The sequence below is a fragment of the Dama dama genome, chromosome 8 (genome assembly GCF_033118175.1).
Source record: "Dama dama isolate Ldn47 chromosome 8, ASM3311817v1, whole genome shotgun sequence".
Classification (NCBI taxonomy): domain Eukaryota; kingdom Metazoa; phylum Chordata; class Mammalia; order Artiodactyla; family Cervidae; genus Dama; species Dama dama.
Window position 1 is genome coordinate 27,398,411 of NC_083688.1, and position 11,926 is coordinate 27,410,336.

The window sequence follows — 11,926 nt, forward strand, 5'->3', positions numbered from 1 at the left end:
CATGTGTTGCTTGAAACAACACATGTTTATTAGCTTATAATTCTGAAGATCAGGAGTCCAAAATGGATCTCATTGAGCTAAAAATTAAAGTGTCCTCGGGGCTTTGTTACTTTCTGGAGGTTCCAGGGGAGAATCTGTTTTCCTGTCTTTTCCAGCTGCCTGCACCCCCGGTGGGTGGCCCCCTTCCATCTTCGCAGCCAGCAATGACTGAGTCTTTTTGACATCACATCACTCTTGACACTGACCTTTCTGATTCCCTCTTCTCCATTTAAAGAGGATCATTGTGATTACATCGGACTCACCTGGGTGCTCCAAAATAACTTTATTTTCTGGTCAGTTGATTTACAGCTTCAATGCCATCTACAATCTTAATTCTCCCTTGCCATATAACATAACATTTTTAATTGAATAAATTTGATATATAACATTGTGTAAATTTATTAGAGTGTACATGTAACATTTGCCCAGATTCTGGGAATTAGGACATAGACCTCTTTGCGGGGAGGGGCCATTATGCTGCCTATCACAAGTGTGATGCATGTTATAGTAGAGAGAGTGATATGGGAGATGGGTCTCATCCCAGACTGGAAACTGAATTCCTGCTGCAGCCTCTCCCTCTCATCCCAGATAGTTAGAAATAACAAAACATATGAAAATAGGTAAATAAATTCTTAATCACCCTGGATAACAAGGAGGGCCCTTAGTGGGCCAGAAACCATGAGGAGTCCCTGAAAGAAGGATGGCAAATGGAAACTGGACAAACAAGATCACAGCCCCAAATGTGCGTAACAGTAGACTGCCACAGGAGTTGAAAACAGCCGCAAGAGCATGCCATGCCCAGAGAGGGCGGATCCTGGGAGCTCCCGGCCTCAGGAGTCATCAACAGTGCACTGATTATTCAGCATGCTGCAGCATGTCAGCCACTCCACACAGGCTCCCCCTTCTTGTCTCCTGGGGCCACGAAATTCCAGCAGAAGTATATGCCTTCAGGCGGGAGCAGTGGATAGAAGATCGTCAGATGAAGAAAAAGGACCATGTTCTTGGTGACTGGTGACATAAAGGAGGAAAAGGGAGCACCTTATTGTGGAAGATGAGCTGCCGAAACATCCTACCTCTGAGTGTATCCCCCTGCCCACAGTAACTGACAAGATGATGATGTATACCATGACATTATCTCATACCCCATTTTGCTGAAGAGTGTACAGTCATACGGGAATCTGAGGTAAAGGAGGAGCCGCCAACCAATAATTACCATTTTTTTCTCCCAATAATTAACTTTGGGAGAAAGCATCTTAAAAGAGACAGCAGTGCATAGAGAAACTTTCATGCAGTGAAATAAATCAGAGAGCAAAAACAAGACTTTAGAAGAATTATAACATTCTTGGGTGGAAAAAGATATCACACTGACTTTTTCTAATCAACTGAAAAACTGAACATGATTATGAAGCAACAAAAATCCTCAAAAGAGTGATCAGAGTAAGCCCAGGTAAAGGATACATGTGTGACCAGGAGGATTGAGCAAATATGTGTTTTTCCAGCACATAGCTCAGCACCAAATATACAAAGTATTTTATTTTTTTTAAACTAAGATACCCAGAGGATTGATCTAACACTTTCAACATCAGCTAATAATAAGGCTCTGAAGGAGAAAATAGAATATGAAAGGAAGTTATATACAAAGGAACAAAATATCCTAGAAATGAAAAAAAATTACAAACGTGAATCTTCAGTTTGAAAGGTCCCATCAAATGCCAATTTGGATCCCTTTTACAGATTAACATGAGATTTAGTGTGACACAATTTCAGATGCATGGTAAGGAGGAAATCTTGAAAATTTCCGATTGGAAAAAATAAATAGATGAAGTACAAAAGTATGAGAATCATATGAACATTAAGTCTCATTGAAAACCAGGATACAAGAAGCAGAGAGAATTTTTAAAATTCAGAGGAAAAAATCTTTGACAATAGAGTTATACCCACAGCCCAACCATCATCATTCAAGTGCAAAAATAAAAAGACTTTTTCTGTTGCAAAGGACTTAGAAAGTTTATCACCTACAGACTTACTCTGAAATAAATAATAAAAGAAGGTAGATCAATACTAAGAAAAATGAGCCCAAGAAAAAGGCAAAAAGCAATGGTCAGCAAAGACATCAGTAAATTGATTCAAACTAAAGAATTTCGCAACCCAGGAATGAAACCAGGGTCTCCTGCATTGCAGGGAGATTCTTTATCAACTGAGCTATCAGGGAAGCCCTCTCAAACTAAAGAGTAGGACAAAATGGGAGGTGGGGGGGAAGGGTGTGGGGAGAAACATTAAAAGCATAAGAAGCCAGGAGCTGGTGGCAGATGGTGACGGCAGCACCTTGCCAGAGTAGGAAAGGAAGTCTTCACAGCTGTGGCCCGCACAAGCCCAGGATTTGCAGAATTTAATAAAAGTATGAAGATCTTGCCAGGAAACCGGAAAACAAAGCGATGATGTATCAAGAAATAAATTAGCAGAACTGTATAAAGACAAAGTGAAATGCAAATCTTCCAAATCTGATAGACCTAAAGTTAGTCTTTAAGAGCCCACAGACATTTTCCCACTACTGGGGAAAACATTCACTTGTTTTAAGGAGCTGATGACCACATCATCCCGTCACCACATCATTCTATCGTAAAGGTTCTATTCAAGTGAACATGGATACAGGGAATTACATATAATTCAACTTTCTACTGGGAAAATTGTGAATGAGCTAAAGAGTCAAGGGAACATGGGACTGCTCCTCTAAGTGAAGCCTCAGGAGCTTTGGGTCATGAGAACTCTAAGTCATCTACAGGTGGAGGATAGAGATTGGGTCATTCCTTTTGTAAGCGATCTGAATACATCAATGGAGAAAATCAGCAGCCAGATGTTAGATTCTGCTTAAACTGTGAAGCAGCAGCTTCAATTTATTTGATGGAGAATTGAGACCTTACAATGACCTAACAAATGTTCAATTTCTGAAGTCTGTTAAGAGAAGTGTAACTGTCTTTGCATGTATGCCTGAAATTCAGCAACTAATATTATAAATCCTTTAAACTGGCATTATTTTGTTCATTTATTTTTAATTGACTGATAATTGCTTTACAATACTGTGTTGGTTTCCATCGTACACCAGCATATATCCCCTACCTCTTGAACCTCCTTCCCACCTCCAACCCCATCCCACCACTCTAGATTGTCTCAGAGCACCAGATTTGAGCTCATTGTGGTTTTGATTTGCATTTCTCTAATAATGAGGGATGTTTAGCATCTTTTTGTATGTTTATTAGTCATCTGTATAAACTGGCATTGCTGGCAGAAGATTTCAAAAGAAATTCCTCTGGAGCTTCTGCAACTGGTTCAGAGTGGCCACGTGAACTTGGGTACAGAGGAGTATCAAGATCAGTAATACATATAACCTAGAATAAGATTCAAAGCTTTTAGGAGATAAAGCAAAAACTTGGAAGCCTTACACCTGAAATCATTAATACACCTTCCCCCCCAGAAAAAATTCAATACTTAATGCAGTTGTTCTTGTTGACAATTTAGTGCCAATGACAAAAATTCCAATCAGGTTAGCCAATGAGTGTCATTTGATACAAAGATTCAACATTACACACAGGATCCTGGATGTTCCAGATTTTATTGTACACTCTGTCCTGAATTTGCAACATTTTACTTATTCTTGGCCTTCATTTCCAGAGTCAACAAGAAACAGATAATTCTTAATGACATGGTACTCCAGCAACTAAAATAATATTATTCCTATCCAAGCAGTAGCAGATCGGAAAGATGGTGTGCTGTATTAATAAGAAAAATACTTCCAGCATAAAAACAATCAAATTATTTTTATTACTTTCCAGATGCATTTTGGTTTTATTGTTATTCTATCTTCCAGCCTTAGTATAGATACATTTGGATAAGAAACAGGTCTTGAGATAAATATGTTCCAATTTTTAGTTGCAGGGCTGGTTTATGTTGAAACTTTTAAACATCCAGGCAAACCAGTTTGTTACAAGCTCAGTATTAATGTAACAATATTTGTTTGCAGGGGCAAAAAGTGAACAAAACCCCTTTTGATAAATCATTAGGTAGAATTTGCATTGAAGTTTCTCTATAATGTTTTGACCAACAGCCATTAAGAAATCTTTTTGTCAAAATAAGTTTTTTGTGATATATACTGAAAAGTATTTATATTCTGATTTTGAACTAGTTTAATCATTCAATAATTATTTCTCCTATTAAGACATTATGCATCTTTTAACTTACTGATTTAGCTATATATTACCAAGATCAAAAAATACAGCTTGGCATTGTTACATGTAAAGCTACTACCATCATAAACTAGAAACACAAAGACATTAAGGTCAGCAATCCTTGGGAAGACATGTTAAACAACATTCTATTTATTTATTTATGGCTATGCTGGGCTTTATTGTGGCTCATGGGCTCTTCGTGGTGTGCGGGCTCTCTAGTTACAGCACACAGGCTTTGTTGCCCTGCACAATGTGGGATCTTAGTTCCCCAACTAAGGATCGAACCCTCATCCCCTGCATTAGAAAGCAATTCTTTACCACTGGACCACCAAGGAAGTCCCTAAACAGCACTTGAAAATTGAGTAATTACAGTCCCTTTCAGAGCCTATCTTGATCACACTCACTTATTCATTGAACACATTTTTCTAGGGGACACACATATATATTGGGCTTCCCTGGTGGCTGAGCAGGTAAAGAATCTGCCTGCAATGTGGGTGACCTGGGTTTGATCCCTGGGTTGGGAAGATCCCCTGGAGAAGGGAAAGGCTACCCACTCCAGCATTCTGACCTGGAGAATTCCATGGACTATATAGTCCATGAGGTTGCAAAGAGTTGGACAGGACTGAGCAACTTTCACTTCTTCACTTTCATTCTAACTGTTCAACCCAGAATATATTCTACTCCAAGATAAAACTCGTGTAGAAATTCAGGAGTGTATTATTCATCAAACATACTGAATCTGAAGAATGATCCATATAAATATTCGAAATTCTGCTGGAGCCAAGTATTTCCTGGATGAGACAGACTACATCAGGAAGCAGAGAAAAGCTTTTTCTTCTCTCCAGACGCCACTTCATCTTTGGTCACTATTTCTGGTTAGTCTTCTGTTAACTGCCATAACAGAGCATCACAAGTTTGGTGGCTTAAAAGAACACAGATTAATGATCCTACAATTTCTTAGGTTAGAAGTCTGATATGGGTCTCCCTGAGCTAAAATCAAGATGACAGCAGGGCTGTGTTCCTTTCAGGAGGCTTGAAGGAAAAAATCAGTTCCTGGACTTTCCAGCTTCTAGAAGCTGTCTCTGCTCCTTGACGTTCAGCCCCCTTCTTCTACCTTCAAAGCTAGTAATGTTGCATCCCTCTGACTCTATACTGTCATCACATCTCTCTGACAACAGCCAGAAAAGAGTCTCTGTTTTTAAGGACTCGTGTGATTAGATTGGGCTCACAGGATAATCCAGTTATCTCCCTGCATCTTAGGGTCTGTAGTAGCCTTAATCACATTTGCAAAGGCCACTTTGCCAGGTAAAGTAACACATCACAGGCTCTGTCGGAGGCTTCGGGAGAGAATCTATTCTCAGCTTCTCCCAACCTGTGGCACCTGCTGGCATCCCTTAGCTCATGACTGTATCACTCCAAGGCTGCAGTGACAGGTATAAGATCTATTGGAAAGGGCTGTTACACCCCACAAAGCAGTTGAACTTTGTATAGACAAAGTTTTTAAGTCACCTAAGGGATAAAATCATCCAAGAAGTTACCCCTGGGCACCAGGAGGGACATGGACTGGAGAGGTAGGGAGTGACTGCTTAGAGTAAGGAGGCTGCTGAGCTGCCCAATCAAGAATGGCTCTTTACACTGTGGAGAACGCTATGGGCGGTCCTTTTAAAACTAAAAATAGAGTTATCATATGGTCCAGCAATCTCACTCCTGTGCATATGTCCAGAAAAGACAAAAACTCTAATCCTAAAAGATACATCTACCCAGTGTTCATAGCAGCACTATTTATAATAGCCAAGACTTGGAAACAACTCAAGTGCCCATCAACAGGCGATTGGTTTAAGATGTATTGTGTGCTAAGTTGCTTCATTCATGTCTGACTCTGTGATCCTATGGACTGTAGCCCGCCAGGCTCCTCTGTCCATGGGATTCTCCAGCAAGAATACTGGAGCAGGTTGCCATGCCCTCCTCCAAGGAATCTTCCGGACCCAGGGATTGAACCTGAGTCTCTTTCATCTTCTGCATTGGCCGGCAGGTTCTTTTACCACTGAACCACCCCCTGGGAAGCCCTTAAGATGCAGTGTGTGTATATAAATATATAAAATGGAATGTTAGTCATAAAAAAGAATGAAATATGCCATTTGCTGCAACATGGTTGGACTTAGAGAATATCATACTAAATAAAGTAAGTCAGAGAAAAATGAATATCATATGATGTCACTTATATGTGAAATCTAAAAAAAAAATAGTGCAAATTAATCTACATACAAGCAGACACAGACTCATAGACATAGAAAACAAACTATGGTTACCAGAGGGGAAAGCAGGAGATAAATTAGGAGTATGGGATTAACACATATAAACTACTATATACGTAAATTACATAAGCAATAAGGATTTACTGTATAACACAGGGAGCTATATTCAATACCTTGAAATAACCTATAATGAAAAATTATCTGAAAAAAATATATATAACTGAATCACTTTGCCGTACACCCGAAACTAACACAGTACTGTAAATCACTTATTCTTCAATTTAAAAAAAAAGAACTGCCCCTTAAATGGCAAAGTGATGTTCATGTAGAGAGAGGGAAAGGGCTAGATTTGAGAACTGGGAAGAAAAACCAACAGTGCTTTCTCTCAGCATCTACCCCTCTTTGTGTGGTGACTGCACTCTGCTGAGGGGAAGCAGGGGTAACTTCACCTCCTGCTTCAGGCCCTGGACTCCAGGCGTGGGACTCCTGCTCTGAATCGTTAACTTGTTCTGTTCCCGCTTTGCCTGGAGGAGCACATGACCCTAAGCAAGACAGTCAGGCCACCAAGACCCAACCTGGGACTTCTGTAAGCAGACTCCCTCCTGCGAGACCCAGTGGCATCACTTGGGCATCTGGGCCAGCCCCGGACAGCCGTGGACCTGAGATGGAGCCCACCCAGGGGCTTTGGAGCCGATAGCTGAATCCTGGGAGCATCTCTGAGCCCCGAATCGAGCTGTAATTTAGCCAACTGTGCTTGTGGACTTGTCATAGGCTGCTGGGGTTTTTTAATTTTACTTTTTTGGTCTAAGCCAGTTTGAGTTGAATTTTCTGTTCAAATGGACTCTGAATGAAGATTATTCAGTGTCTCTAATGATTACCACTGGGAACAGGGAAAATCTCTGAAGTCTCCTGCTCTTGGTCTCATGGCCAGGAGTGGACACAGATTTTCTTAGGCACTGTTGGCCCCTCTTAGGTGGGGGTGGACATTTTTTCCTCACTTGCTAAGCTAGTGGAATCAAAGGCCTTGGAGATTCTGGAAGGGGAGGCCCAGACCAGTGACTCCCAGACTTTAGGATTTCACAGATTTTGAGATTTCACAGATTTCAGCAGCAAAATTACAAAGAAAAATCTTAGGATCCAAATTTGAATTGCCAAGTTTTAATTTTGTTAAGTAAAAATCTGAAAACAAACACATTTTTAAAAAAAACACTGCTATCTACTATCACCATAATATCATAAAAGAAATGACACTTAGACACACACCCATGAAGGATAACTGTAGAATACGGGGCAGTCATTTAAAACGAATACCCTTAGCTTAGTGAAAGTTACTCTGTGGCATTCACTTCTCTCTGTCTCAGATATGTGACACTTCCCTAGCAACATCAATCTGCTAACTGACCTAGTAGAGAACCTTGTGCCCCTCAGTAGAGGGTCCCCAGCCCTCCAGTGTCACCCACATCCCTGGCAGAGGAAACGCCTGGACAACTCTGAACATCTATCTCAGTGGGGCCCCCAAAGCTGTGATCTCTGGCCAGCCTGTAGATCACCCGACCTTGAGCTCGTTGTCCACCAGCTAGGGCAGAGTGGGGTGGTTATGACACTTGAGTGTAAGCACTATGAGGTGTGCGTGGCAGACCACCCAGTCGACACATGAGGGCCAGCTTGTACGAGGGCCAGTTCTGGCTCCAGAGTCGCTTTCCTGAGCTGACAGCACCTGTGGGTCCTCCGCAAGCATGGTAGCTTCCCACCAGATACACATCCAGTTACAGCTGGCAAACCCCCATCTCCTAGATCAAGTGAGGTTGAGTGACCTGAGCCCCCATAATCCCATGCTCCTGGGGTCCAGACCTCACCCCGACAAACACACTTATCAGAGAAGCCTGAGAAGACATGCCAAGTCATATGCGCTATGTCATTTATTGTCACATTCCTCGTGAAACAGGGGCAGGAATGGGGAGAGGGGAGCCTCCTGGCAGAGAGGAGGGAGGGAGCGGGCAGCCTGCCCTTCCTCCAGGCTGGTGACCGTGGGGGCTCGGGCATCAGCGGGATTCCCTTAGATGCAAGCACAGTGCTGGGTGAGAAGGTTGGGCACCATCTCATACTTAAAAGAGTAACCTCCATCCGAGGTGGTGCGGACATGTAGGGGCCTCATGGTCCCCGGGAGGGCAGCGCAACAGGGCTGGGCCCCTGGCACCAGAGAGGGGGGCTGGAAAGGGGTAGGGGGCACCCCGGGGATGGGCAGGGGCAGGTCCTGTGGGGTGGGCAGCCCACACCCCCCGTGACAGTAGTGGAAGATGAAACTGGGAGGGTGCACGATCCACCGGTCCCAGCCCAGCTCCTGGAAGGAGATATTGAGGGCGGCTCTGTGGCAGTCGGCATGGGCAGCGGGCTCCTCTGGAGGCCTTTGCAGCAGGCGCAGCGCAGCGGGAGACCAAGGCCAGGGCAGCGGGGGCGTGGAGCGCCGGGCCCTCTCCCCTCCACTGGGTGGCCCGGCCCGTGTGTGGGCCACCAGGAAGGGGGTGGCCTCGGGCCGGGCAGAGCAGGAACAGAGAGGACACCGCAGCAGGAGCACCAGGATAGGGTGGGTCAGCAGAGGGAAGGCGGAGATGGCCAGGTGCAGGACAGCCCAGCGAGGGGGGGCCTGGCCCAGCGACATGGGCACAGACGTGGGACCCCCAGATGTCAGTACTAGCAGGTCAAGCAGGGGCTCAGAGCTATTGGCGGCAGTGGTCTCCTGTCTGTCCAGTCCCGTGTGGAACCACAGCTGGGCCGAAGTCACCTGGCGGCTGCGTGTGTGCTGGGATGGCCGGAACACGTACGTGAAGAGGCCCTCCTCAGCCTCCCCAGCATCTGGCTCATCACTGCAGCTGGCACCTGCAGGGGGCAGAGGGAAGGGAGAGGGCAGCCCCTACCGGCAAAACCTGGGACCCCTCCCCCTCAGCAGGAGGGATCTGGCTGCCACTCACGAGCCTGCCAGGCGCCACGCGGAGTGCTTGGCCAGAGACCAGGACCCTCCCCAATCTTCGGGCAACTGACAGAGGACACCCCCCCCCCCATGTGTTCAGTTCCCTTCAGTTCAGTCATTCAGTCCTGTCTGACTCTTTGCAACCCCATGAACTGCAGCATACCAGGCCTCCCTGTCCATCACCAATTTCTGGAGTTTACTCAAACTTATGTCCATTGGATCGGTGATGCCATCCAACCATCTCATCCTCTGTTGTTCCCTTCTCCTCCCACCTTCAATCTTTCCCAGCATCAGAGTCTTTTCAAATAAGTCAATTCTTTGCATCAGGTAGCCAAAGTATTGGAGTTTCAGCTTCAGCATCAGTCCTTCCAATGAATATTCAGGACTGATTTCCTTGAGGAAAATCCCCATGTGTTACTTCAGCATTAAAAGACTTCAAAAATGCGAGCCACTGCCAACTTCTCTCTGAAGTGGTTTTACCAATTAATATTCCCATTGGTGATGTGTAAGATGCCCTGCACTCTCTCCCTTCACCATTGCTTAGAATTGTTAGTTTCTATTTAAATTTTTGTTTATCTGATACTATGAAATGGTATCTTGAATGCTCTGTACACAGGCATTTGTTATATTACTCATGTAAGAAATACTGCATGAGAAATCCTTTAAAATAATTCCACTTTAAAAAGGCTAACACCAAGAAGAAGGAGGAAGGGGATGGGGAGGAGGAGAAAGGATTCAGCTCAGAATCAAAAACAGTGCTTTCTAAGAAAATGCAGTTGGCATCCTTACCCTGACAGGTATATAGACTGCATCAAACAGTCACAAACCAGCACGAGTTAAAGAACTAGCAACTAGGGCTGTACTGTTATGTGGAACATCTCATTATAAACCTCACAACAACTGATCCATCTAGCAGATGAGAATTGTTAGTCCCTCAGTCATGTCTGACTCTTTGTGACCCCATGGCCCACCAGGCTCCTCTGTCCATGGGACTCTCCAGGCCAGAATACGGGAGTGGGTTGCCATTCCCTTCTGCAGGGGATCTTCCCAACCCAGGGATCGAACCTGGGTCTCCCACACTGCAGACAAATGTTTAACCATCTGAGCCACCAGGGCAAACTGAAGGTTAGAAAGATGAAAAGCCATTAAACTAAGTGCCCAGGCTGGGATTCTGCCTGCTCCTAAAGCCACACTCACTGTGCTGCCTGGGGCCCAAAACACAGGGAGGCAGGGCATCCTCTCTGAGAGAAAAATGAGCCAAGTTACAAGAAGGTCCAGTCAGAGGAGGGCTTTACTCACTGAGTCAGTGCAACTGACGGGGAGGTGAGAAGGGAATTCAAGAGAAGGTAGGTTAGTTTCCCAGCTAACTGTTCTCCCAAATCCCTGATATCTTCTCAAGTCTCAGCTATCTGGAGCTAAAGAAACAGTGTTCGGAGTAGGGAGCAAAAGCAAAGGTAGGAGGAAAGATGGCAGGAAGGGGCCCATGCCCAGGTATCTCTGTCCCTAGAGACCCTTGGCCTTCCAGATGACCATCTCCCAAATGGCTCCTATGAACCAGGCACTCTGGATACACCATCTCACTCAATCCTGCGAGGCAGGCATTATGGCGCTTTTCACAGATGAGAAGACAGGAGGCTCAGGAAGGTTTAGTAACTGGTCTATTATTGCAAAGTCAGCTGAGTGTCAGGTCTCGGATTCAACCCCAGACCTGCCTAGCTCCCGAGCCCAGGCTACACCGCACTCTTTGTCAGAGTCAAGGTGCCAGTACCCCACACTCATTACCTGCAGCCGGGAAGAGGATGGCCTGGGAGACATCTTGGTCCTCCGGCTCAGAGCCCCTGCGCATGAAGCCCACGGCATGCCTTCGGGGCAGACGCCTGACTCCAGGATCTCCACCTTCCCCAGTCACCGGCGGGGGCCCCAAGGCATCCAGGAACAGGGCCCTCACCTTGGCCAGGACGAGTTCCCGGTCCAGCTCCGGCCCATGACAGCCATGCCTGCCCTGAGGGGCCAGCAGCAAGAGGAGCAGCTGAAGCCACATAGCTCACCTGGCCCTGCCCACCGGGAACCCACACCCTGCCCTGTGCCCCTTCTGCCAGGGTCTGCCCAGGGCCTCCCCACTCCACCCTCCCCATCCCACCACCGCCCTCTTCTACCCTTCTCACCCCAGTCTTCCCCAGCCCTTCCCACGCCCCGCAGTCGAGTTGCCCCTGCCCATGGCATTGAGACCTCCTATCTCTGACGCAGATGTCTGTGGCCCTGAGCCTTATCTCCCACTCCCGCCAGGAATGTGGGGGAGGGGCTGGAGAGGGCTTTCACCCCAAGTGACCTAAACCACACATACAAGCCCTCCCCCTCCCCCCCCCCCCCCACACACAGTCACAACCTAGCACCCAGCACAGAGGTGACACCAGATGGGCCAGGAGCCTGTTAACCGGGGG

General features: G+C 45.8%; 1 protein-coding gene and 1 pseudogene across 1 annotated transcript; one reads left to right on the forward strand and one right to left on the reverse strand.

Annotated features, from left to right (window-relative positions):
• Window positions 1-1,779: 1,779 nt before the first annotated feature.
• On the forward strand, window positions 1,780-3,053 carry LOC133060504 (UBX domain-containing protein 2B-like; annotated as a pseudogene).
• Window positions 3,054-8,458: 5,405 nt separating this feature from the next.
• On the reverse strand, window positions 8,459-11,526 carry INHA (inhibin subunit alpha). Its single transcript, XM_061147903.1, has 2 exons — window positions 11,268-11,526; window positions 8,459-9,394 (listed from the first exon to the last, which is right to left on the reverse strand). The coding sequence occupies exons 1-2, from the start codon at window positions 11,524-11,526 to the stop codon at window positions 8,574-8,576; spliced, it is 1,080 nt and encodes a 359-aa protein (XP_061003886.1). The 3' UTR covers window positions 8,459-8,573.
• Between the last annotated feature and the right edge of the window lie 400 nt (window positions 11,527-11,926).

Bases quoted from the DNA above. Each gene is read 5' to 3' on its own strand.
- INHA (XM_061147903.1), bottom strand. From the start codon at position 11,526: ATGTGGCTTCAGCTGCTCCTCTTGCTGCTGGCCCCTCAGGGCAGGCAT. The intron at 9,395-11,267 runs GTAATGAGTGTG...TGCCCCCTGCAG, and splicing joins CATCCTCTTCCCGGCTGCAG to GTGCCAGCTGCAGTGATGAG.